This window comes from Impatiens glandulifera, chromosome 3 (genome assembly GCF_907164915.1).
Source record: "Impatiens glandulifera chromosome 3, dImpGla2.1, whole genome shotgun sequence".
Lineage (NCBI taxonomy): Eukaryota > Viridiplantae > Streptophyta > Magnoliopsida > Ericales > Balsaminaceae > Impatiens > Impatiens glandulifera.
In genome coordinates, this window is record NC_061864.1 from 5,359,071 (window position 1) to 5,386,170 (window position 27,100).

The 27,100-nt window shown below is 33.1% G+C and overlaps 6 protein-coding genes across 11 annotated transcripts; 3 read left to right on the top strand and 3 right to left on the bottom strand.

The window, feature by feature from the left end:
• Positions 1-101: 101 nt before the first annotated feature.
• On the bottom strand, positions 102-539 carry LOC124928996 (sulfated surface glycoprotein 185-like). Its single transcript, XM_047469248.1, has one exon. The coding sequence runs from the start codon at positions 537-539 to the stop codon at positions 102-104; it is 438 nt and encodes a 145-aa protein (XP_047325204.1).
• Positions 540-1,764: 1,225 nt separating this feature from the next.
• Positions 1,765-8,278, top strand: LOC124931599 (pyridoxal kinase-like). Of its 5 annotated transcripts, none has more exons than XM_047472109.1 (14): positions 1,765-1,862; positions 1,948-1,969; positions 2,117-2,240; positions 2,760-2,853; positions 3,003-3,107; positions 4,052-4,135; positions 4,468-4,541; positions 5,267-5,331; positions 6,169-6,232; positions 6,374-6,439; positions 6,919-6,975; positions 7,415-7,459; positions 7,560-7,613; positions 7,832-8,278. In XM_047472109.1, the coding sequence occupies exons 3-14, from the start codon at positions 2,163-2,165 to the stop codon at positions 7,988-7,990; spliced, it is 945 nt and encodes a 314-aa protein (XP_047328065.1). In that variant the 5' UTR covers positions 1,765-1,862; positions 1,948-1,969; positions 2,117-2,162; the 3' UTR covers positions 7,991-8,278. The 5 variants fall into 5 exon arrangements, with proteins under 5 accessions (XP_047328065.1, XP_047328064.1, XP_047328062.1 ...); XM_047472110.1 differs by having other exon boundaries at positions 1,838-1,862; positions 1,948-2,039; XM_047472108.1 differs by having other exon boundaries at positions 1,792-2,039.
• Positions 8,279-8,803: 525 nt separating this feature from the next.
• LOC124932745 (protein CLMP1) lies at positions 8,804-11,640 on the bottom strand. The gene is made up of 2 exons (XM_047473424.1): positions 11,375-11,640; positions 8,804-11,264 (listed from the first exon to the last, which is right to left on the bottom strand). Exon 2 carries the CDS (start codon positions 11,241-11,243, stop codon positions 9,021-9,023), a length of 2,223 nt encoding a protein of 740 aa, XP_047329380.1. The 5' UTR covers positions 11,244-11,264; positions 11,375-11,640; the 3' UTR covers positions 8,804-9,020.
• Positions 11,641-15,210: 3,570 nt separating this feature from the next.
• Positions 15,211-22,514, top strand: LOC124930916 (protein AAR2 homolog). 2 transcript variants are annotated; one of them, XM_047471287.1, is made up of 15 exons: positions 15,225-15,333; positions 15,790-15,830; positions 15,919-16,042; positions 16,359-16,441; positions 16,603-16,660; positions 17,934-17,993; positions 18,218-18,347; positions 18,566-18,789; positions 19,222-19,314; positions 19,406-19,477; positions 20,601-20,633; positions 21,428-21,568; positions 21,907-21,963; positions 22,050-22,136; positions 22,245-22,514. In XM_047471287.1, exons 3-15 carry the CDS (start codon positions 15,941-15,943, stop codon positions 22,272-22,274), a joined length of 1,170 nt encoding a protein of 389 aa, XP_047327243.1. In that variant the 5' UTR covers positions 15,225-15,333; positions 15,790-15,830; positions 15,919-15,940; the 3' UTR covers positions 22,275-22,514. The 2 variants fall into 2 exon arrangements, with proteins under 2 accessions (XP_047327242.1, XP_047327243.1); XM_047471286.1 differs by having other exon boundaries at positions 15,211-15,333; positions 15,790-16,042.
• LOC124930918 lies at positions 22,400-23,476 on the bottom strand. The gene is made up of 2 exons (XM_047471288.1): positions 23,142-23,476; positions 22,400-22,771 (listed from the first exon to the last, which is right to left on the bottom strand). Exons 1-2 carry the CDS (start codon positions 23,458-23,460, stop codon positions 22,614-22,616), a joined length of 477 nt encoding a protein of 158 aa, XP_047327244.1. The 5' UTR covers positions 23,461-23,476; the 3' UTR covers positions 22,400-22,613.
• A 1,633-nt stretch (positions 23,477-25,109) lies between these two features.
• On the top strand, positions 25,110-26,590 carry LOC124928999 (glucan endo-1,3-beta-glucosidase 8-like). The gene is made up of 2 exons (XM_047469252.1): positions 25,110-25,408; positions 25,483-26,590. The coding sequence occupies exons 1-2, from the start codon at positions 25,110-25,112 to the stop codon at positions 26,588-26,590; spliced, it is 1,407 nt and encodes a 468-aa protein (XP_047325208.1).
• Positions 26,591-27,100: the final 510 nt, after the last annotated feature.

Consider the following 27,100-nt stretch of genomic DNA (forward strand, 5'->3'; position numbering starts at 1 on the left):
TTTTTTTTACTGAAATCTGAGATGTTAGGAGAATTTTCATAATATATTATAGTTTGTCCAAATAACATAAAAAGAGGATAAACAGAAACAAAGTACAAGTACTAATTGATGAACAACAATAGGAATTGGAACAGAAACACGAAAGCCCCGAGAACAGTTGTAGCTGAAGAACACCAACCGGAGGCACCCGAGTGGATTGAAAAATCATATGGGTTCCCTGGTGGAGTGGTTGACGGAAAGTAAACAAACCGAGGAGGTGGTGGAGGAGAAGTTGATAGTGGAGGTGTTGGAGGTGGTAGTGGTGGTGGTGGAGATGGGACAGTTGTTGCAGTGCAATAAGATGGTGGGGATGGATCAGGTGGCTGGCTGCATTGATCACGATCAGTACATGGATTGATAGTGATCATTGGCTCTTGTTCATCAAATGTGGTTGAAATGGAGCTGATCTCAATCCTCTGGTCAGAGATTAATGTGGTTGCATTAATAATGGCCAACAACATAAACATGATCATAGTAAAGATGTCAACTTGGTGCCACATTTCCTTTACTCCTTTCAAAGTTGAAGGAGTTTAAGTCTAGTTTAGTATGAGAAAGGATTTTATCCATGTGAAGGCTTCTTAGTTCATGCTTTATTCAGTTGTTGGATGCTTCCAGTACTTAGCAGCCTGCAGAGCAAAGTAAAGAATTTTCTTTACTATAAAAAAAGATAGATAAAGTAACATTCCTCTCCCATTTCTTTCTTCTTCTTAACCTAATACTAATATAATATTCATTACTATCATTAGTATAAATCTAACATGTCTCAAACAAGTAACACACATCATTTTAATGGGAAATTTGAGGAGATGACCCTAAAAAGAGGCCTAAACGAGGAAAGTGAGGGTCACTAATTTAAATAGCGCTGGTGACTCCTTTTTTTTTTCTGAAGAAAATGTCCCTATTGCGTCACGCATCCTCAGGTTGCGTGACGCAATTTTTAATTTTTTTATTTTTCAAAAAATTTTAATTATGAAAATTTTTGGACGAAAATGCTCCAGGTGCGTCACGCAACCTCAGTTGCGTTACGCAATCGCGTCACGCAACTCCAGTTGCGTTACGCAATCGCATCACGCAACCCCAGTTGTGTTACGCAATCGCGTCACGCAACCCCAGTTGCGTCACGCAACCCCAGTTGCGTCAAGCAACTGCGAGACGAAAAAAAAAATTGAAAAAAAAAAATAAAAAAAAATCCGGTTGCATCACGCAATTGGAGTTACGTTACGCAAATGTACAATTGTCATTAAAAAAAAGATGGTCACCAGGGCTATATAAATTATCCACCCACACAAATTGTAATTTACCCTATAAGTAGGGTCAGTAGGGTCATCTGCTCAAATTTCTCATTTTAATAACATAATTTAAATAAATAACTTTATTCAAACAAGGAAACACATCATTTTTAAACTAATTCCCCTTCTTGAAGTGAGAGATCTGAAAAATAATAAATAAAAAAGTTTTTTTAAGGGAAAGGTTATAGGTTTATAGCTAAAATCGTCTTAAATGTTTCGTGTTAAACGCACTTAATTTAATCCGTAAAAGGGATGATAATTTTTTTTATCTAATTAACATTTAAAATTATTAAGTTGTTTTCTTATTTCTTATTTTATTAACATAATTTTGTGGTCTTTTTAATAAAAAATAAAATTAAAAAAAGGACATTTTCAAATAAAAAATGTTCAATGTTGAATAATAAAAAAAACAATCTTTAACAAAGAAATGAGAAAATGACAATCCTCTATTTCCCAGGCGAACCAAGATAGAAGACTTTCTTGAAGCTGTTGTATATTCAATCAAATCATTAGAGAAAATTTATGTAATCTCTAGTGCGTTTCTTCCGTCATCTTTCTTTCATTGATTTGTCTCAAAAGTCAACAAATTGGACTAACTCTTGCTCTTATCTATCTTCAGGTGAAGAAAAATCCCAATATAGGTTAGGGTTTATGTATGACGAAAAATCACAACTTTGCTTGTTTCCATTGTTTAGTTTTCTCCGTATTTCTGTAAGATAGTTGCCTGTTGCTTAAGAAGTTTTCTTTATGTTACTATAGCTTTAGGGTTCTGATTTTTTAAGCTTCAGGATGGAATTTGATTGTAAAGCTACCTGAGTTTTGAACGTGATAACGATGGCTCCACCAATTCTTTCCCTAGCCCTTCCTTCTCAAACAGGTCGAGTTCTCAGCATTCAGTCCCATACGGTTCAGGTATTATTGCTTTATATCAATGTACTCTGCTTAATGTTGAACTACATAAATTAAGGAAGAATGAAAATGTTTGTATGTTTCTTCGGGATCATTATCAATCTGAAGATGTACCTAGTTTTTCTAAATTGAATTTCTTCCTCCTTACACTAAAGAAGTTGTATTAACTCTTACTGGATTTACAGTTCCTTTCAAGCTTTGTTCTTTTGTGTACAAGTTCAATTTGCGTTTGAGAAAATATCTCAAATATCGCTCAACTTGTGTGAAAATTTCATGTTTTTCTAATAATCGAGAAAGTTCCAATCTGCCAGAACTGTTAAAATTTCATTTAACCCACCCAAACTCACACTTACCCACTGAAGAACTGTTTGCACTCCTTGCGTATATTTTTTGTTGTTTCATTCAGAATCTCCTGTCTATGTGGTGAAGTCTGCAAATGTTTGTTTCCTAAGATATTTTCTCATTTGCATACAATTCCAAAGATTGTTAAATGGCATACATCTTTTTCATGGTTATTATTAGGGCTATGTAGGCAATAAATCAGCTGTTTTTCCCCTTCAATTATTGGGTTTTGATGTGGACCCAATCAACTCAGTGCAATTCTCCAACCACACAGGTACTAGGTTATTTATATTTAACTCAAGATACTTGATACCTGATAATCTGAATTGGCCTTAGAATCTATAAAATTTCTGTCCTTAAGTTCTGTACTTCAGTCAATGTAAGGGTTTACTTGTTTCTGATCGACGAGAAAATGATGTGCAGGGTATCCAACCTTTAAGGGGCAGGTTTTGAACGGACAAGAACTGTGGGAATTATTAGAAGGCCTTGAAGCAAATGATTTATTATTCTACACTCATTTATTAACTGGTATGTTTAATGCTATTCCCTTGCATAATGATCCATCTTCCAGAAATATGGTACTGCTTTCCATAAACTAGTACTAGGACTAGTTTGATCTAGGGTTATTTGAATGACCAAGTTGGTTATTTCCAAATAACCTTGTTTAATGTAGGTTATTGAAAATTAGGTTATTTGGTAGAAAGACATTAGGGATATAAAACTACAAATATATGATTTTTAATTTTTTTTTACGTGTTTAGGGTATTTTGGTTGATAATTTTATTGATGAATGGATTGTTGATTAAATAGTGGGTTATTCGGCATTAATCTCAAATAACCTCCATCAAACAAGGCCCTAGTTAGTGTTCCATGAGTTGACTAGTGATTAGTGATTTGTCTGTTGATATTTAAAGATTTATTCTTGACAGGAACTTGTTACTTGCGAGAATAAGAAACATTTGGACCATGTTCACTGCACATATTCAGAAAAAAAAAAGAAAAAGGTTGCATGCATTTGTTGTTAGATTGATTAAAGCATACTATAGAGACTACTTAGAGTTAATATGTTGACAGAGATTGCACTTATTCTCCCATTTCCTTGATATATCTGCAACTGCAGTGCACAGTAAATACTCTATTACATTTTGGTCTCATAGAACTGATCCCCTTCCAGTTATGATTAACCTGTCTATGAGGTTTATATTTGACTCTCTTTTGCTAAATCTGTTAGACTCACACATAATTTATTATCATGTGGCTATACAGCGGGAAAGGAAGTTTATCTTGTTAAATATCAGTTTTCCTCTACTCATATTGATGCATCATTTTTCCTTTTGCTTTGGATAAGTGGTTATTTGTCAGCTGGTTCGAGAACTTAAGTTTTCCTAACATGCTTTAATCTGAAATCAAATTGAAGTCAACATATTTTTTGTGCATTCTCACCAAATTCTATGATATTGGCTTATCTGTAGGCTATATTGGCTCCGTTTCCTTTTTGACCACTGTGTTAGAAGTCGTCAACAAGCTTAGGTCTATCAACCCAAAGCTTACTTATGGTAAGTTGGAATCTCAAGCCTCTTATTATAAAACTAAAACTCCTTTCTTCCTCTATGTTTATTCAAAATGTCTTCCAACTTACAATTACCATTACCTCATGGTTGAATTTTTACGAAGAACAAACCACTATTACTACTTACCAAACAAAATGTTAGTAGTTTTCCCATTTTTGCTGCTACTGTACTTAGCAAGAGAAGTTTCCTACTAAAAGATCAAAAATAAAGAGAACTCTGTTTACTGGAAATAGATGCTGCATCTTTCATTTATTGACTGATTTCAGAAAGATGTAGTCTTAGTGGCAGTCTAAAATATGTTGGTTTTGAATGTGTAGTCTGCGATCCAGTTCTTGGCGATGAAGGAAAGCTTTATGTCCCCATGGAATTGGTATCCGTATACCGTGAGAAGGTAGCTCTTTCACTTCCTTAAGATTAGTATCATCTAATTTGAGTAAAAACGTGAAATGGCTCTTTCACTTCCCGCCTAAAGTAGTGTCATCAAACGTGAAATGAGTTTTATCCTTTCAAACAATAATTGAGTCATTTATCAAAAAAATAATTTGAGTAAAAACTATTCCCTCCTGTTATTTCTAGGAATCAAATATGCCATGATTTCAGGTCAGACTGAATCGTGGCTTGTGCAGGGCCTGCAGCATATCACGTGTTTTACGTGATACCTCATGTTATACTAGTAGTTTTATCCATAAGAAATTGTTTTCTGCTATTTATTTCTTCATGGTCATAGTAAACAATTTGCTCCAGGTTATAGTATATTTGTGGTTTTCATGCCCAACTTTCTGAAAAAAGGACTAATAGTCCCTTGTTGTTTCACTGATTTGATATGTTTAGAAGTTCTGGTCTATTTTTTTACATTTTATTAATGGTGGGAAATACTGCATAGCGACTAATTTGATTTCAAGTTTTTTTTTGTTTGACTTGTTATGTGTTTATCTGAATTAATTAATTAACTTAATTTTTGTTGAACTTGTATGTATAATCACTGTCTTCTTATTAAGGTAGTCTTTCTCTATTCTTTGTTCTCCCTAAAAGAGCAAGTGTTGTACTTGCATTCAAAAGAAAGAAATCATGCTTTGTACATAGGCATTATTTTCACTTTGCCAATCTCCTCTTTAGGTTGTCCCAGTTGCCTCCATGTTAACTCCAAACCAATTTGAAGCGGAGTTATTGACTGGTTTAAGGTATCTTGCTCATTTTATATTATGCGAAGTGTAAAGTCTGACTTGCATTTCTCGTTTTTTCATTTAAGATGAGCATTAACTTTTATAAAAGATGTATCTTGAGCTTAATTATATTTTCTATCTGGAATTGTAAGGAGAAAAGTATCTGGCTCGTAATCTTCGTTTGCATTCTTTTGACATTTGATTGGAAAAAAATGAGGATTTATAATGCTAATTTTAAGGACATCCTCGTGATTTGGAGAAGAGCAAAAGAGATGGTTAAAATCACATCCATCTGCAAGATGGGACTTGGATGCATAGTTTTAATTATTATTATTACTTTGGAAGGATGGAGTCATTTCATCAATCCATTGTTTTTTAGAAAATGATGAAAACCCATCACAAAACCAGATTAATATAAGTTACGACCTGATTGGTGAGAAGATAATCAATACACAAGAAAGATAAAAAAAAAACATCAACAACATAAAAAAGAACAAGAACAACACAAGGTACAAGCAGCAAGGAATTAATACCAATTATGTTTACTGCCTTTACAATCTCGTCTGCATATTAATTATATATTTTCTAGATTTTGGCAAAACCACTTTGACCTTTTTTTTAAAAGGTCAACTTTTATTAAAAAGAACGCAAGATACGTTCAAACGTTACAAAAGGGAAGGAGAAAAACAAAACAATAAATAAGAAAACAACGTAAAAGTTTTAAATGCCAATAAGAATCGGAAATTTTTTATCCCGTACAACCACTTTGACCTTTCATTTTGCTACGGCAACTAGATGTGCTTTATCGTTTTTTTGGTAACCTTGTGTTAACAGAAACAAGTTCATTTGTCACAGGATTGTATCAGAAGATGATGGTAGGGAAGCTTGCAACATCCTTCATACTGCTGGACCTTCAATGGTTTCTCATACTCACCCTTAATTTCCCTAACACCTTGACATATTTATTTTCTGTTCCATTTTTTCTTCTTCTTAGATAAGCAGCAATCAAATAGCAAGACTCTACTGTATTAACCTAGTAGAACTCGTGATTATATTTCAGGTCGTCTTAACCAGCATAAGCATAGATGGAAATCTTCTTCTTATTGGAAGTCACAGGAAAGAATTGGTAAGTTTTTCTTAGATTGGTAGGATGCAGAATTTCTGATCTTTGAACTTGTGGTACAACCTGCCACATACTTCCTTAAAGATTTAGTCCCGAGAGATTTACTACTACTGACTTTCATTCTGTTCTGGACATGAATATTTAGACTGCATCATATTGTTTTACTCTATAATGGAGGTAAATGTGATTGATGGATAGCCTGTCATCTAAAGAGTTCTATGATCTCTTTGCATTAAGATGCTTGTGGAAACTGATCCAGCATGATTCTAAGAGCTATAATCTTATAACTTCATGCATAGCTTGTGTGGCCTGTACATGTTCTTCGTGGACGATTTTCTGCAATTCGTTGCCATTTTTTTCTTTATTTAGTTCATGGTTTCTTATCAGTGAACTTGCCAAAAGCTGTACCTGCAATTCATTAAGCATTTTACTGTTCAACTTACTGGATGGGCTTATCTATTGTAACTCTCACATCATGACAGGATCAAGAGCCTGAGCAATTTAAGATCGTGATACCCAAAATTCCTGCTTATTTTACGGTATAAATATATTTTTGGGTGCTTGATTTACATAGTATCTGTAGTTGTTTCAAGTCAATACCTAGATCTAATATTAGGCTTGAATTACTACTGGTGTTAGTGTAAGGTGATTATTCTGGTTTGAGTAAGTTCTGTTTCTAAATGTGATCTCATCTGGAACCAAATATGTGTTTCCATATGGGGTCACTTCCTTCTAAATTGTCCTTTGTATTTTTCTACCTGCTCCATTACTTCTATTAAAAAAATTCAGCTTCTTCAGCAAAAAATAAATAAAATGCATCTTGTGTTGTGTTTTGTTTAGTTTTTATGGATCTTCTTTTTGAAGCTAATTATCCCAAATGAAACTGTTTGCTGTCTTTCAATAATTGCCAGGATTGAAATAAAAGAATTGTCGGCTAAACTGTCCATCCTTGTTGCTTTCTTTCTGACAACTCTGTAGGGTACTGGAGATCTAATGACCTCACTGTTGCTTGGATGGAGCAATGTAATTTCATTTTCTTTAGACTATTTAAGATTTTCTTCAGTTACTGAAACTTTCATATACCCGTATTCAAATTGATATGTTCCTTCTTTCCATGATGCAGAAATATCCAAACAGTCTTGACAGAGCAGCAGAGCTCGCTGTGTCGAGCTTACAGGTAGGCAACTCTCGCTTCTATGGGTTCTTGCTACTAACCTTGTATATTGTAGAATTCTTTAATGCTCAAATGCTAAGAATATGAACTTCATTTTTGGTAACTAGAGTATATCTGGCATGTCTCATTTTCTTAAAGCTTTAACATTTGCAATCAAGTGTATTAAGTATAATAGAACATAAAATCATTTGAGTTTTGAACTTGGATGTTTGTTTTTTTAGGCTCTTCTACAGAGAACTGTAAGTGACTATCGGAAGGCAGGATATGATCCCCAATCAAGCAGCCTAGAGATTCGGTTGATTCAGAGTCAAGATGACATTCGGAACCCTCAAGTTACATACAAGGCTGAGATATATAAAAACCCCAAAGCCGAGAGATAGAAACAATTGTGAGACGAAATATTTCTTAAGTTAAGATCATTGATCAAAGGCCAAGGGTGGTTGATTTAAGAGTTAAAGACTAAAGCTCTCAGTTTAATATCATTGAAGTGCATTTAATAATGCTGGAGATGATTAGTACTATTTTATGTCTTCCTCTTATACTCCCCTTTATTTCATTTTTCTATACGGTTTCTATGTTTGTTACAAGGTTGACGCATAACTTTAATTTTATATATTTAATGTTACAGAAATTAAAATATATGTCAATTCTATAAGATTGTGTTGTGATCTTGTGATTTATTTATTTTTTGAATTAAAAGAACTAGTATGACCCCTTAAAATTATTTTGGTCATGGTCTTCATTTTTATTCAAAACGCTTTCTATTCGGTAAATTGAGTTTTTAATGATAAATTGATATTCTACCTGCAAGTTAGTCTATCACATAGGCTGAACTTTTGTGTTATGAAAACAATTTAATGAATGTTAGATCTTCTCAAACAAGTTTCAAATTTTTCTGAATTGTTTTTACAATTTAACATTTGATTTTTGTTAGGATGTTCAGGTTTTCTAGATGTTATTTTCGTTTCTTTGTAATTTTAACTCTTAAACGATACTAACCTAGCCTTCATTGAAACTACAAGATTCCTTAGGTGGTTTTAAGGAACAGATTGATCATGATACCTACAATCTAAACATTTAATGTGAAAATAGGTAAGATGGTAACATTTAACAAAGCAGCAAGAAGTAAATCAACTCTAATTGAATTAAAGTGAAAATAGATAAGAGTCAAGAATCAAGAAGATCTAAAGATAGATAACAAACTAGAGCAAGATCAGTATCATTGTCAATGAGAGAAAAAAAACAAAGGAAACAATTCTTATCACTCTGAAGACTTGTGACTGACTGACTCTAATCTCAAAATTTGCAATTTCAAGAAAGCTAACCTCTTCAATAGAAACATGAAAGAAAATAGTAAATTGGAACCTCAATTTTCCTTGAAACAGATCAACCTCACAATTGATTCACCTATTACGCCTTATTTTCGACCTTCACCTCGCTTGCAGCAGCCTCATTAGAGCAATGGTTCTTCAAAACAGTAGAAATATCATTCTCAGATGCTCCAGCAAGCTTAAATCTGCCTATAGCATCATCCAAATTCTTTTTCCAACCATCCTTCCCCAATCTGCATTCAATCTGAGAACGCTCAAACAACAAGTTACCCCAAAACAGATGGATCTGTGACCTCATCATTGCCGCTTGTTCAGCTGCTGCTGCTGCAGATTCATCCGTTGAAATCTCCAAACCTTCAAGCTTTGACGACTCACCCGATTTCTTTCTCTTCTTCAATAGTTCTTCCAGTTTGTTTACACTTGGGTCCGTCACCTCTTTAAGTCTCTCTTCTTCCATCTTCTCCCACATTTCAGTTGCAGTTTCCATTTTCTTCTGAGCGTTGTCAAATAGCTCAATCGTTTCAGTCGGGTCCCAATTAGACAAATCTTCTTTCCTAGCAAGGACAAGAGACCAATGAAGTTTCGCCATTTCAAACTGCTGTTGTCCAAGTGCTAACAGCCCTTCATAGAAATCTGGCTTAATCGAGATTGCTTCCTCATATTTCTCTCTAGCCAGAGAATACTTTTCTCTCACCCAGTCATAAGCTGCTTGTAGCTGCGTTGTAACCAAATCTTTTGCAGCAGAATCATCGATAGGAATCCGTTTCCTAGCAGCACACATGTGAACATTCCCCCAATTGAAGAAAGCTAAAGCGGCCACCTCTTGAAATTTTGCAGCAGCTTTATCAAACAATGATTGAGCATCTTCGCTTGTAACCGTCTCCTCTAGGGCCTCCGAACATAGCTCCATCCCGAGCTCGTGCATGTCAATATGTGCATCTGGGTCAATTCCAACATGTGTTCTGAACAGATGGGCAAATTCAAACAACCAATCGTCCATATCCGCTTCCTTGTTCTCAGAATCTTGTAAGATCCCAATTTTGTCCTTGGGAGCTTCCTTCACCATTTTATCAATCTCAACAACATCAACAGTTTCCACCACAGTATCGCTTATTGACGAGAGGGATCCTCCCTCATCTCCTTTAACCCCTTCACTTCCAAGCAGCTTGTCCTCATCCTCAATAATAGGTGGTTCCTGCTCAGGGCTCACCTCAACTACATGTAATCTTAATACGCCAACAAATTCCGCCTCACCTATTTTAGGCGAAAGACTGTCAATGCATAATTCAGCTAATCTCAGTTCACCAGTAGATGTTATAGTCACTAAATCACCATCATTATCTTTATACTTGATCAGGACTGACTTTGAAGAAGGGAATCTTTTGGTTACGATTTCCCTCAGTGATCTGAAGTTGCAATTGACCGGCATTTGTGCCAGCCTTATGTCGTGGTCATAAACAAGCTTCAAAGATCTCCACTGAACTGCAGCAGCCTCCAAAGCCTGACCATTCGCCTGTGATGGCACTGCTGAAGATATATGTTCCTTTTGGCTATCTTTAGTGGAATTCAACTTTGAAGAACCAGGCATAGGCTTCAAAACAAGTTTCGGTAACTGGCTCTTAACCTCTGGAGCAGAAACAACAGGTTGTTGGACATTATCTGGTTTATAGTTAGGAGGAAAACCAGCCGATGCCTTCTTGGGAACTGGACGTGCAGGCAGACAGGGCCCAAGACCAGCCACAGGCGCACCAACGGCAGAAGCTCCAAGGGCAGCTGGTGATGGACGGCTCTGAAGGTCCTGCTGGGCCTCCTGCCTGGGCCCCAGCACTGTTCTTAGTCGTCCAGCAATCTCCAAGGCATCACTATGGTTAGGATCAACGCCCAATAGAGACTGCACATCTGAAAGTGCCAGTAAATGATTTCCCATAGTCTCGTATGCCTTTGCCCTGCGTAGGAGAGCTCGGCCGAACCTAGGTTGAACCTGAAGCGCCATTGAACACTCGGCTACAACAGCATCGTAGTCTACAGGTTTCATTTGCATCAAACAGGCTGCTTTGTTACTATGGAACACAGCTCGGTCTGGGTGGCTTTGAGGTATCATTTTGAGGGCACTATCATATTGGTCAAGAGCACCTACAAAATCTTTCACTTGAAATCTTCTGTTCCCTTCTTCTTTGAGCTCGTGAGCCTTTTTCAGAAAAATCGGAGAATTCAAATTGACACCAATATTGCCATTCGGAATTTGGGTAACCACTGTTGGGTTAGCGCCAGCCTTCTTCTTTCTCCCTCCAGATTTCCCCATAAATGTAAAACCTTTTTAAATCTAAAGATATAGCGATTCAGATGTGGGTTTAAAGAAAAAAATGGACTAACTTCCCACAAGAGATTCTTCAAGTTTTCGTTTTTCCAATGGAGAGATGGAAAGAGACTTACCTTACGCTGATATTGATGCTCGTTCTATAACGTATTGCTGGAGTAGGAAAAGTGAAGTAGAAATGATGTTTAAGGGTAAATCTTTAATCTTAGAAATGCTTGAAGTTGACGATCGATAGATTGTTCCTGGCCGATGGAACCGAACAGGAACCGAATAGCGAAGAGTTGAATCTAGAATCGCCGATTCAACCTTGAGGCTGCTGTTCAAGAGGCAAGAGAGAAGATAATCCCGATTTTGGGATTTAGGGCACGACACTTATGAAATGAGGAATTATATTTTCATGTTTATTTCCTATTTTCATTCCTAAATATGTCCTCCTATTTCTTATTTTTCTTCAACATATTCCTTAACTCTTTTATTTTAATATTTCTTTCATTTATAGTTTATTTTTTATAAATAAAAAAAAAATAGTTTCAACCATGTTTTCTAAAACAATTAAAATAAACCATCTTTACACTTTTTTAAAATTTTAAAACACACAACCACAATTCTAAATTACACATATTCAATTATTAGAATTTGATATATTTAGAGTATCCATGTATAAATATTAAAATTATTTTAATATCAACACTAAATTCAAAATCTTAAAAGTAATAGATAGTAATAAAAAAAATAATTGGGTTATGACATAGTTGACCACAATATGTCAGTGTTGGTCCATACATTTGCCCATATCTATAAAATTCAAAATAGTAAATAATATGCTTCCAAATTATATAAATAAATATTAACAAAATTCATTTTTTTTCTGGTTGAATTTGTATGAAAAGTTTATTTTACTTAATGAATTGTGTGAATTTGTGTGTTGAACTTGTTAAATTGACTCGACCATATCTAACAGTTGATTTTTTTGGGGTTAAAACTATTAAATATTAAATTTTAAACTTATATTATCTTTGTATTAAAGAAGGATTTTGAGCAATTTTAATAAGCTTAGCAAATTAATTAAGTCTTACACAAATTCAACCAATGAAATAATATATGGCACAAGTTTCTAATAAAATCAAATGATTAACACATGTTGTCTTGTTATAAAAATTTGTCTATTTAAATTAACACATTTAAATATTTAATTAGGATATTAAAGTACTTAATTATAATTTAACCAAAATCTTTAATATTAAACAAATTTTATACTTACAATTGTTTTGGTCAATTCACTTAAAACTTCATTTTTATTAATTTATATAATTAAGTTAATTCATAAATAAATTTTAAATAAAAATATAATTTTCAAATAAGCTTATTTATTATATACAAACAATTAGAGTTGGGGTGGTAGACAAAATTATGTAGAAAAAAATATACTTAACATTTTTACTTCGTGTGTCTTAAAGATGTTTACACTTTTCATTCTTCTTACTTTCTTTAGCTTTTATATATAAATATAGTATCAAGATCTTAAAAAAAAATTGAGAATTTATTCAAATACTAATAATAATTTATTTTTTTAAAAGTATTAATAATATATTAGTATTATTATTATATATATACGAGCAAATATAAAATTAACGAACAAATAATAATAAATAACACTAAAATAAGCTATATTTACAAAATATATTACATAAATTTATTTATTTGAAAAGATATAACATTTTTTAATTTTACAAATATAAATTCATTTTGTTATAAGATTCAATAAAAAAATTGAAATCAAAATTATTTACTCACAAATTCGTATTTTATTATCGTAAATTTAAAATATTAAAATTTAATTAGTTTAAGAATTTTTACTTAACCTAAAGTTATTAACATAATTTAAAATCTTAAAACAAATAAGAGTAATTTCATTATATATATATATATATATATATATGATAAAAACAGACTAAATAACAAATTTACTGATTTTTTTTAGCAAATGAGAGAATAAAATAATAAATTCACACAAATCTCAAGTGGTATAAGTAGTGGTATAAGGGCATTTGTAGCAGAATTCTTAAAACGTGTTTTATCTCTATTACGAAGATAAATAATATAAAAGCGGTAAAAAAATGTTTTATCAAATTTTTTTTTCTTATAATTTTTAAGGGATGATAAACAGTGAATCTTTACATTTAGGGATTACTGTAGCATCCCTAAATAATAAAATAATATATTTTTTTTATGACTAACCATCCCGCCATTTTTTTTTCATTTCTAACAATCCCGCCATTGTTTTAATGAATATTTAAATGATATATGGATAAGGATAAGGAAACTGACGTAGAATAATTTATATTTTGATTCTCTAAAATATAGATATTATTATTTTATATTATTTTTAGGGATACAAAATTGAAAAGCCGGTATAAATGTCCTAATTAGCTAGTTGAGTTCATAAAGTTTCAAAACTCGAAAAAATCAATTTATCAACCAAACTCAATGTATCCATTTTTTATATCTTATATTAATAGTAAGTATTATTTATGTATATTTAAGTTAAGGTACTTGCAATGTTGTAAACTTTTATTTAAAAAAAGTATATTAGATATGGGGCATCTCAAAACACAAGGGCTGTCACCCATCTAGAATATGTTTATTTTTAGTTATTATTTTTAATTTCTCACATGGCTTCCATGGGGATCATTGTTTTGATCTTCTTGGAAACTAGCTTTAATTTCTTGTGTCTTAAGATAATCATTAGTTTCACTAGCAAGTTGATGATATCTTAGAAAGTATCATTATACATATCTCAATTCCCAACTATATAGTATTATTTTTTTTACATTATAATTATATGTATTAGTCACAAATCCACAAATGTATTTACTGTAGTTTCTAAAAAGAAAGAGATGTTCATACATGTCTTTCTTAGGTATTCTGAAGTTGATTGGGGGCAAATGACTATTTACAAAAAAAAAAAATTAAAAAAATTGGAGAAGTAAAAATAATTTTGAAATTGGTAGAATAATTATTGAAAGATCTGTCATGTTAAAGATTGTGAATTAGAAACAATAATTTTATATTGAGATAAATTCTTAAAATACAATCTATTAACCCAATCATATGTATTAGTTTAAGTATATGTTAAGAATTTGAGAGTTGAGGTTGCTATGTGTCCTTTACGTTTTGTTTTGCATTTTGAAAAAAATAAATTAAACTATTTTAGCTTATTTGAGGCAGTATTTTTTTTATTATTATTTTTAATTATCCCGCTTAAATACAAAACTCTTTTAGATAAAATTAAATCCGTAACTTTTTGGTTTCTTAAACCAAACTCTTATCCTTATGCTACCTTGGCGTGGATTAAACTGTCAAAATCGAGAATTTACGTAAAATCGTTGTCAGCTGTGAACTCGTAAAATCTAGAGTTTAAGATAAAATTGTAAGAGTTTGAATTGAAAAAATAATAGTTATATATTATTATTATTATTTATATATAATTAAGTATTTTATATTTAGTCAATTTTACAAATTTATATATTTAATTAAAAAAAATTAATAAGTAAATAATATTATAAAAATATTATAGTTACAAAATTAATTATATTAATTAATTTATTTATATAAATAATAATTTTATTTTATTATTTTTAAATATAATTATATTTTTAAATAATAAAATTTTATAAATTCGTAAAATCGAAATTATTTATAAACTTATAAAATTGTAAAATCTTGTTATCGTAAATTTAAAATAGTAAGAGTTTACCTATTTAAAAGTTTACTTAAAATCAGGACTAGTTAACTTCAAGTGAAATCGTAAAATCTTAAAATTTTAAGAGTTAACTCGAAATTAAAAAAAATATATTATCTTAATGCTACATAAAGCCCGATTATTAAAAAAAAAAAAAAAAAAACCATATAAAAGTTCAGCCCAGGCCCCTGACCCTGAGATACTCGGCCCAGTACCCATCCTCTCTTTCCTTCTTTCATGCTATTCCTCTTATTCACTTCAGAGTTCAGACTCCAGCATCAGTCTTCTTCCGGTATTAGTCTCCGAGTGCCAACTACTGCCGACTCTCTACTGGTATGTTTTTTGTTCTTATAAAGTTAAACCCTAATTCCTAAATGATATATGCATATAGTTGAATTCTTACTTTAATTAATTAAGTTATTTGAGTTAGATATTTGTGTTAGATTGGTAGTTTAGGTTAAATTAGCTGAATTCTGATGTTAGTATGTTCATTTCAATGTTTCAAACTCCGGACATGTCATCTTATAGCTTAATTCTCACCACTTTTGCGTTTATTCAGTCTATTGACACAACACTGAAATATATTTTTATTTTGTGTTTTAAAAGATAGCACAATCAGTTTACGGACATTGAGAAGGCAAGAAGGCAACAAGCATTGTTTTTGACAATATACAAATATTTATATCTATAGCTTTTGTTTGTTATAACTATAATTCAAATAATCATACAATATGAAATGTTGCAAATGATCATTATGAATCAATTTAACAAGTCTCATTTCTGTAACAGAAAAAGGTCTAGAGCAGTCCAAGCCTCAGGAACATCATTTGGTGGGACTAGGGAAAACTGTACTGTCTGTACGTTGTAATCTCAATTGGAATTCTTATAACTTACTTATCAGTGTCATATCCGTTTAAGGAGAACGAAAGATATAGAAACGATGGAGATGGAGTCAGAAACAGCCCTAAGGCTTGTGAAGAGCGGCGTAACTCTTCTCCTTCTCGATGTCCCCCAGTTTACTCTCGTCGGCATTGATACTCAGGTTTCTGTTTTTTCTTTGTTTGTGTGTTCATCCATAACCTATAATTATTATCAGCTTCGTACTTATAGATGCAAATGCAAAAAATGTGAAAAATAAAATAATGACATGATAATTAATGTAAAGTTGTTTCCCAAGGCAGGTCTCTTGGTTCACACTATAGTTTTGCTCATTCCAAGTGCTAATTTCATAAATAACCCCGCTCAAATGCGGTTCATTAGAAGCATAAGAACAAGTCAGACCACAGACGTACAACATAAACATGAATAGAATCTATCAACATCTTTGACCTGATTCATTTCTGATCAATTTCTTGCAGATGTTCTCTGTTGGGCCTGCCTTTAAGGGAATCAAGATGATTCCTCCTGGTCCTCATTTCATCTACTACAGCTCTTCTAACAAGTAAATATTTACTCACACAGTTTGGGGAATGAATAATCTATCCATTGTTGTCTTTATTTATTTATTTTTTATACTATCAATTATGCTCCATGTACACTTATCTGTATTCATAAATATGTGCTTACATAGTTTGATAATTTATCTTTTCTTTTGTTGAACAGAGAAGGCATCGAATTCTCAACAGTAATTGGCTTTTTCATAGATGCAAGCCCATCAGAGGTTCTTTTCACTTTACTTTGGTTCAATTCTTGTTTTTCTGTTAATATGTGAATTTTTAGATTTGGTTCAAGTTTTTAAGGTCCTGTTTTGAATTTTTCCCCTAATCACATACAAGTTAGAAAATATCTGATATTGGATGAGTTTGTCTAATAGGTTGGTTAGGAGTGTACTATTTCTGCCTTAATTGGATAAGGAGTATATATGTTATCAATTTGGATTGGACTAACTAATGACATACACTTTTGGCTTCATTTGGTATTGCGGATGGTCGTATTGAAGCTTATATGGAATGCGTGTTCTTTCTGTTGCTCATGTAGATTATTATCCCATTGGATTTGTTATGTAGATTTGGATGTTTCTAGAATAATGTGGGTATTTATATTTTAGAAACAAATAGAGAAATTGAAATGCCACCAAGTGGGGTTTTCAGATAGGCACATTCATTTTTTTGGTTGTTGATTTCAAATAAATTTCTCACATAAGTTAATATTGACCTACAAAAGATGGCAATATGCTGCAATAGAATTGGAAATACGAAAACCAATTTTTGTTCTTTTAGGATGAAAATATTAAACATTGATTTTCAACTCATAGACCATTATATGTTGCTTGCAATGACTTTAAAATGAATGGTCTTATATTCACCACCTATTTCAAACATCGAACAAGCGAAATAAACTATTGTCCAATAAGAAATTTTACCTTCTCCCCATCGATAAAGAGTTCTCCTCACGAATAATATGATTAAAGATAGTCCTATGGACATATGAGAAAATAATTGGCACTTAATAATATGATAGGGTGGTTTCCCTTGTAATTGACATGTTAGATGTGTATGAACGAGGGACAATAACCACTTAGCAAATTTAAACGAGTGGCAATATTCTTGCAATATCACGCCCACATTAGTTCATAATTCCTGAAATAGTCATTGCCTTGAATTCATCTTGCCCGTTTCATAATCGTTCTTCTTCTTCGGCTTCATTCTCTTCTTATGTATAAACAATCTCTATCAAATCATATCTTTCTCAATACAACCATTTCTAAACGGAAATACAGTTTGATTTTTATGAAATAAGAGTCCGATGTGGTTTGTGATATTGCAAGAAATTCTGTTAATGAGTTCATGAAGGTAAGTCCTTTGCTGCTTCACGTCTACTTTGTTATATCATGAAGAATTGCCCTGTCCCTTTATGTTTATGGTATGTACTTTTTGTTCCCTACTATATGAATTAGGCCTATGCCTAATAATAACTTATCCCATAATATGAAGGTGGTTGTTCGCAAATGGGATCAAGTGGAAGAAAGGTTTCATAGACTGTCAGAAGACGAGGTTTGTACAATTACATTTTGTTTCATATTGGCCCCATTTGGAAACACTTTTGTTCATGTATTTCGAAACATTTCCAGATATGACTAAATTTTGTTTCCAAACGATTTTGTATTTGAAAACGTTTCCACTTACATAAACAGAAACAAAAGTGTTTCCAATATAAAACCATGTGTCTTTGGTCGTAAGTGATTATTAAAAACAATTTTTTTCTTTGTTCAATGAAGGAAGAGAGATTTAGTCAAGCGGTAAGAAACATGGAGTTTGATAGACATCTTGGACCATATACACTCAACCAGTATGGTGACTGGAAGCGCTTGTCTAATTACATCACAAAGAGTGTTATAGAAAAGATTGGTAAACATGTTCCCATTTGAAAGGCTGATTTATGTAGTTACTCAATTTTCTGCTTTTTAAGTGGTGTCTTCTTTTATAAATGAATGCTGAAACAAGTGTATTTCATAAGGTGTAGATACATTTGAAAAACGATTAATTTTTATATATTTTATATTATTTGAGGACTAGACTTTGCAGTCCATTAATGTCACTTCTGAACACTATCATCAATTTTGCAGAGCCCATTGGAAGGGAAATCTCAGTTGAATGTGAGCCCGATATAGCTCAGAGTATATTACAAACACCTGGTGAGAAAACTTTGGGTGAGCAGTTGAAAAGCACAAAGTCTTCCATGGTAGTTAATGAGCCTCAAAAGAAAAGCTGTTATTATACTCCAATTCCCCATCTTGTCAAGCACAAAGGAATCCAAGGACAAGAGCTCACTTCTCTGAATCTTGATAAGGTATGAATTGATCACGTGTGATTGTGCATATTATAATAAAGAACCCTTTAAGTTATACAACAAAGAAGAAAATGAACCATAGGATTTGCAATTTGCATCCTGCATAACTCAAAATCTACTCATTAGCAATTATCATAATCAAACATTATCTCAGCTTGCATCTTTCTTCTTCCTTGGTGGTATGGATGAAGAGGCTCCAATGACATCTATGTAAAGTTGGGACCTACAGTTTACCCTTTAACGAGTTGCTTTTGTTTCCCTTGTGCTTCATCATATCATTACCTCTGGTGCTTTTGAAGTTCTACACTTTAGAGCTTGTTTGATGTGCTTTTGAAGCTCTACACCTTCTGCTACACCTGTTTGAATTTCACTTGATGTTGCAATTCAGTTTTAATTTATATCTCTGACTGTTGTATGACCTGTTTTTGTTAGACACAATTGCTAGAGAGCATCCTAATGAAAGAATATGGAGGTTCAGAAGACTTAATTCTTGGTGAGCTACAATTTGCATTTGTAGCATTTCTGGTATGACAAGATTCCATTGTATACATACTTAATAGCTATTCTTAGTTAAAAGAGACCTTTTGTCATACTTGTGATATCTATCAATTTGCAGATGGGACAATCACTTGAAGCATTTATGCAATGGAAATCACTGATTTGCCTCTTTTTTGGATGTTATGAAGCTGTAAGTATGATTCTGTTGCTGAAAGTTCAAATGACAATTCTTCTATGTTGCATCTCGTACTAAACTCAAACATGATACGAGTGTATGAATGTCTATCAGTATGCTAATGCTTGTTCCTTTGGTTTTCTATATTGGAATGTTAATTTGTCTAGCAACTGTAGGTATCCATTCCAATGATACATCTCCTTTTGCTACCATATCTTTCTTTCCTTTTACACATGTTTATTTTTCGTGGAGTAGGCTACCACAACATCCCACAACCATGATCCTTCTCTTCAATCAAGGTGCTTCAGTTGGGACCTCAACTTCCTAAGACTTTCACCACTTAAGCTAACCTGAGTGGGTTTTTTTTCTACTATATCCACATATTTTGTCTTTCATATATATATATATGTTTGTATATGAAAGAGTGAATATAAAAACATAAATATGATAATGGCTTTAATGACATTGAAAAAGTTCATGCAACATGAGTAACAATGGAGATGTGTATTTAGGGATGTGGATGATGTGAACCATGGATTTTAATGGGCATGGGAACACATCATTGGGGTACCTGCTTTGTTGGGACAGACAAGAGTTGGTTTTCACAAATAGTGGGTTGAGTAGGGGAAATTGGCAAGTTTAAAATTTCTTTTATTAATCATCAAATTTCAATTGTTTATTGGAACTGTCACTCTATATGAACTACCCTAATTATCGAAGTTTTTGAGAGTGAAAAAGAATAAAATAGTATTTTGAAGATTTCTTTTTGGAAAAAAAAGAACATTGAATTTGTAAGAACACTCAGTTTAACTCATTTTCTCTGAACTTTGTTTTGGTTGTTTGATTAGATTAGCAATTAAAAAAATGTTTAAACTTTGAAACAGAATGTCCAATGGGAGCTGGTTTGTCTATGATATGACTATGGACAACTTAGAACAACCACCTGATTTGGATTTTTAGACATGTTTAGTGGTGTTTGTAAACTTAACATCATAGTAAAACTGATACACATCTTCTTTTACTTTCATTTCTTGTACTGCACTTTTGGCTTATTTGCTTCTGTCTTATATTGATACTTTGATGGGTTTGGATCTCTATTCCTAACATTGTACGATTAAATTCTGTCAATTGTCTACAGCCTCTTCATACAAGGAGTCAGCTTTTCACCAAGGTAATGCTATTGTGCCCATTTACTGTTTAAAGGATACATCTATTTAGTGTGTGAACCTTGCGAGTATTAGACGTAATAAGTGAATTTTGATGCATGCGAATAATACTGTTTTGTATATCCCAGTATGTACTAGGAAAGAAGATCAAATGAGCTCCTGAACTATTGAAAGGATTTTCTATGCTCTGAACTTTTATATACTGGGTCAAATAAGCGCTACGATGAAAGGTAAATCTTGAGAGTGTAGGGGCTTATTTGATCTTTATGTTCAAGGGCTCTTTGTTCTTCTTTCCTTAACACAGGTTGAATGTCATGAATATTGATGTTTTATCTGTTTCCTCCACTTGCCCATTTTTTGTTACTTCTTCTGCAAGAATAGTTTGTTAAGAACTATCTTCATGGTGTTGATCAAGGGTGTGGTCCAAGTATGAAAGACTGATAATGAACATATAATAATAAACTAGCAACATGATAACTATTTAAGGGTATTTATAATGGGTTCGAGTATGAAAAACAGATAACATTCAAGTAAAACATTCACCACCTCTCCTTATAACTATTTTATTATTCCGTCTTCCAAAAAGATTTTTTTGCTTCATTCCTCTTAGTATTTGCTTCAAATTGACTGAAAATGCATCGTCGCATTTTAAGTTTGTTTCCTTTTCCACAATTTTTATCATTAGTAGTATAAAGTTCCAATTAAAAAAAAAGTCCCATGAAGTTTGATAATCATAAGCATAAAGATTTCCCAGTTTGCCATTGTCTTATCTTCTCCAACATTTGATTTCATTTTGCAGTTCATTAATGTTATTTATTATCAACTGAAGCATGGGTTACAAAAGCAGGCAGATGCCAGGGGTACTACAGGCAATAGTATGCTTCCATTGTTGGATGAATCTTGGTTAAGTTCTGAAAGCTTTCTATATCATCTTTGCAAGGTACTTGTACTAAGTTATTAGAATACTACTTCTGCCATTAATATGATTACATTTTATTTGTGCATAAGGATGGTTCTTCTTCTAGATGATAGGGATTAAAACTTTTTGGCATTTCTGTTCCTTTTTGTTAAAACTTTTGGCATTTCTGTTCCTTTTTGTCCTTGCTTCTCATTTTATTATTATTTGTGAACGCACTTCGGGTTCAAGCCTATTTTGAAATAAAATTTTACTCAAAAAAAGGTGATTACTTATTAGATTCCTCGTATGGTTTATTGAAATACCATGTTAACTATGATTACAACCAAACCTGCTGCTTTACTTTTTAGCTTTTACTGTAGGATTTCTTTTCATTGGTGATGGAAGCAGTAGTTATTGACGGGGATCTCTTATCATGGGTAATATTCTCAAGTTGATGAAATCATTTTATTCTTTTCTAAAGAAATGAAATCCAGTAACTAAGATATTCCTTCTGTTTCTGCAGACAAGGAGTTTGAAACAGCTGCTAGAGGACACGCTCGGTTGGGAGTTCCAGCAGGGAAACGCTCTAGATTTCAATGACGATGATGAGGTCAGATTTTCCATCTATTTAGCACATTTCTTTGGGTATAATTGTGTTTTATTTCGTTGAACCGAAACCTAATTATCTTTCTTTCTATATACCCAACCATTTCTGCAGTTTGCTCCAGTAGTTGTAATGGATGTTTGAGGATACAATATTAGGAAGATGTGATGGTGACTGTGCTACACAAAACAGGGAAGAATGGAATGCGAACTACATTTTAAAGTGTACATTTTAAATGAAGTCCATGGCTATTAATAGCATTTGTTGTCGTCTGTCAAGCCTCCATATGTATTTTGTTCAGCTGTTGTCTAGCTTTGCGAGAGTTGTTAAGAAACAATATTTAGATGAGGAATTGTCTATAAAGTTGCCAGTTTTCAAATGTTGTCACATCTCGAATCCACACTAGGATAAGTAATCTTTTAAACAAAGTTCATTCAATTGAAAGAACTACAACAGCAAAATCATATATTTGCAGTAAAAAAATCATAAATCATCGTAGGAAGCATGAGGGCCGGCTGTGCAGCCAGGGTCAAAGGGGTCCTCGGCTCCACAACAATGCCAATACTGAAACACTTTGCCCGAGTCGGAAGTGTCCATCGTTCCACCCGTATACACACTCTCGAATTTCCTCTTCGTTTCTCCTGAGATCATCATCATCAGATGTCCAACATTATTAAACAGTTTAATGAAAACGGTTGCATCAAAGTAACCATTCAACTATAATGATCACAACTTATTGTAAGAAACAATTCATCTAGAAAGGATTACAGAAAATGCTAGCACAATGTACCAAAAGTTGCATCTCATATGAGTCAATACTCCTCTTAGAGAAAGCATAATAAATAATACTTGAACAGAAACTCTGAATGAATTGACATGATTCTTACTTAGCATAGGCAGAAAAGAAAGAGCTTGATATCATTTTCTGCAGTAACCTAAACTCGTTTATCTAAGCAAAATCAAATAAAGCGGAATCAGTGAAGTTGTAATACTTGTAAAACTGAAACGTACCTCCGAAATGAGCAGTGTGATACCGACAAGTCCTAGGATCATTGTGTAGAGGATCGAACTGAGTCTTGCAATTCTTGCAAGTTCTTAACCTCGAAGGCTCCGATATGCATCGGATTCGACGAATTGCTGATAATTTCTTCAAACTAGTAACCGCCACGACGCTTGATATCCTTGAATTCCAAATCGATGTGTGAAGAATTGGCGGACTCAAGGCCGAGGTATATGCTAACATTTTTCCGGTGGCCGGAAGGAAGTGTGTGTGTGTGTGTGTGGTGAAGCCGTGAAGGTACGACTTACATACACCACCACCAGGTCTCATCTCAATATTTCTTTAATCAAATGTTACAAATATATATTAAAATTTATTTTAACTAAACTTATTTATAATATAAATAATTTTGAAAATAATTACAGTATCTAAGTATAATTAATGAGTTTAAAAATATTTTTCTTTTTTTTTTCCTTCAACGTTTGTTTTTCTATATTTATTGTTCGAATATTTTTATTATTTTTTTTATTACTTAAATTTGAGTTTGTGCAGTGTTTTTGTTAAATTAGTCCTGTTATTTTTTTTCAAAACAAATTTTTGATTTGAAATATTTTTAATCCAAATAATATTTACGATAGTTGATATGTAGTGTTACTCATCCTCTTCTATTATGTTGATTATGTCTTTTATAGTCTCTATTATATTTATTAAGAGAAAAATAAATTATATTGTTGAATTTGTAGTTAATTCCTTGTTTATAATAAGAGTATTGATAGAGAGAGGGAATTTGGTGAGAGAATTACTTGATGTTACTTGGAAAATGTAAAAGTTGTAGGAAAGAGAAAAAAAAAAAGAAATTATTTGATTTTTTCAACAAATAAGATTATGACAAGTCATTCCCCACCAAATTCCCTTACTTAATCATTTCTCTTCTAATATAATAAAGAGAGTTATTAAAAGTCATTAAGATAATTTTATAAACAATTATGACTTACAAAATTTGTTTGGCTTACTCACTAATTATAAAAAAAGTACAATTTTTTTTTTTCATTTATTCAAAATATTTGGTATTATTGTAGATTTTTTTAATTAGAATTTAATTTTCAAATTTATTATAATATTTTACATTTAATTTAATTATAAGGGGATATAATAGATTTTATTATTTTTTTGTCTAGATTTAATTTAGACAATGAATGCAATTCTTCCATTTTATCATATTCATTTAAATATCAATGAAAAAATTGTTTTTATTTTTTTTTTGTGTCCCTGTCCACCGTCTTAACGAGCATACACCCTAGTACATGTTCTTTGACCCTGAAGGCATTCCCGAGGGTAGGGATTTAGTAACATTTTTGAATGATTGTCTTGTTTATTAATAAGTTGTTGAGATATTCAATAATCCAAGTAATATAATATATAAATAGATCTATTTTTTTTTTTAATTTCCTTGGGAGATTGAGAATATACAAACTTTCTATAGACTGTCCTATTAATATATTATTCTATTTTAGGATGTTAGCAATGCACATTATTCTTGTCTTAGTTGTTTTAATTTTGATATAGGTTATTTTTAATTGCAAATATTTATTTTGAGAAGAAATTTAAATATCACAAATTTTAGTAAATTGCAAGTGTGTGAAAAGAAAAATTCTTTGTTTAGGTTTATAACAACCTATAACTGTTTTGTAGGGTTAGTTGGAGTAAGATGTTTTTGACATTATAAGTTGGTCCCTCTTCCTCTCCCTGTATTTCTCTCTATCTCTTTCTGGGAGAGAGTTGTGGGGGGAGGGAGAGAGAGAGATGCAAAATTCTCTCATCTAAGAGAAAAGATCGAAGACCCTGCACCGATTCCTTTCTCTTTGATCATCTCCCCCGCCCCATCCCATCGCCAAAACCTAGCTAGCTAGCTAGCTAATCAAATCATGAAAAGACCACAAATGGTGCGTTTCTCGGTCCCATCTTTGATCATATTGGTCATGATCATCGTCTCCTCCAGATCTGTGAACGCGGTCGGAGTAAACTTCGGGACCCAAGCATCGCATACGCTGTTACCGAGCATTTTGGTCAAATTGCTACGCGACAATGGCATCTCCAAGGTTAAGCTGTTCGATTCGGATTCATGGTACATGAATGCCTTCGCAGGATCTGGCATCGAAGTCATGCCCGGAATTCCTAACAAGGAATTGCAGAGACTCAGCGATGATTATGACAATGCCAGAGATTGGGTCGAACAAAACATTACAAAACACTTGCACGACAAGGGCGTCAAAATCAAGTAAGTAATTACGTAAATTTTATGTTTTTTTTTGTGGAAAAAAATTAAATTAACCTATATCCGCATGCATGCAGGTATGTGGCAGTCGGAAATGAGCCGTTCTTGAAAGGCTACAACGGATCATATTTAAAAACAACCCTTCCAGCCATTAAGAACATTCAAAAAGCTCTAAACGAAGCTGGCCATACCCAAATCAAAGCCACCACTCCTCTAAACGCCGACGTCTACGACGGAACCGTTCCATCATCCGGAGATTTCCGATCCGACATTAAACCAATAATGCTCGAACTAGTTCATTACCTTAACTCAATCCATTCCCCTTTCATCGTCAACATCTACCCATTCATATCCTTCTACCAACAAAGCGCAAACTTCCCAATCGAATACGCCATGTTCGACGGCGGCGCACAGGGCATCGACGACAAAGGCACCCATTACGACAACATGTTAGATGCTAACCTAGACACCTTATCCTGGTCCTTAAAAAAAGCCGGAGCATCCAAAATGAAGATCATAATCGGAGAAATCGGATGGCCCACGGACGGCGACGTGCACGCGAACGTAACCATAGCGAAGCGATTCTACAATGGGTTTTTCAAAAAAATGGCGTCCAAAAAGGGGACGCCTCAAAGACCAGGGCCAATCGATTACTATATCTTTGGATTAATTGACGAGGATATGAAGAGCATTGCTCCGGGAACATTCGAGCGACATTGGGGAATGTTCTATTACGACGGGAAGCCGAAGTTTAACATTGACTTGACAGGTCAAGGGAATGATCAAAAGTCTGTGATTTCGGCTAAAGGGGTGCAGTATCTTGAGAAATCGTGGTGTGTTTACAATTCGAAGAATAAGGATATGTCTAAGATAGGCCCTGCTACGGCTTATGCTTGTTTGAATGGGGATTGCACGAGTTTGGAGTACGGTTCGAGTTGTAATAACCTCCAAAAGACTCAGAACATAAGTTATGCGTTTAATATGTTTTATCAGATGAATGATCAGAGCGTTGAGGCCTGTGATTTCAATGGGATCGCTACCATTACGAACAAGGACCCTTCGAGTGATGGTTGTCGGTTCATTATTCAAATTCAAAGTGGTGGGAGGAGGAGGTTTGAAGATTATTATAGGCTCAATTCATTTGTTGGGTTTTTTGTGATGCTGTTGTTTACTGCATTGTTTTAGTGTGTGTTATTGGTTGATTGCATTGATTTGGTTTCAAACCATATCATATGATGATTGATGCATGCTAGCCACTTTGATGGATCGTTTATTGATGAGCTAGCTTATTCAATAGTTGATTAATGCCCTTTTATCACAACCACAGGTTTTACTATGATCACTTAAATTTGAATGAGAACTGATCTCTTGTGTACATCACTTTAATCCAATTGCATCCCTTTGAGGTAAAAATGTTCACAATTAGAAAACTGGAATTATGCAATTGCTAGTAATGAGTATTCTATCAATACTCTCAAACTCCATCGAATAAGACAACCCAGAGCATCAACCCGGTTTAACACCAACGTGTAAACATAAATTATAATTTTGGGTATTAAGAGTCAAATTAATTTAACAATAATCCACGGTGATGGTGCACACTACTAATTATCAAATCATAATAAGAATGTTTGAGTTTCTTGATAATATGTTTGCACAAAAACTAAACTCCGTTACGCTGTTTTTGGGAGTGAT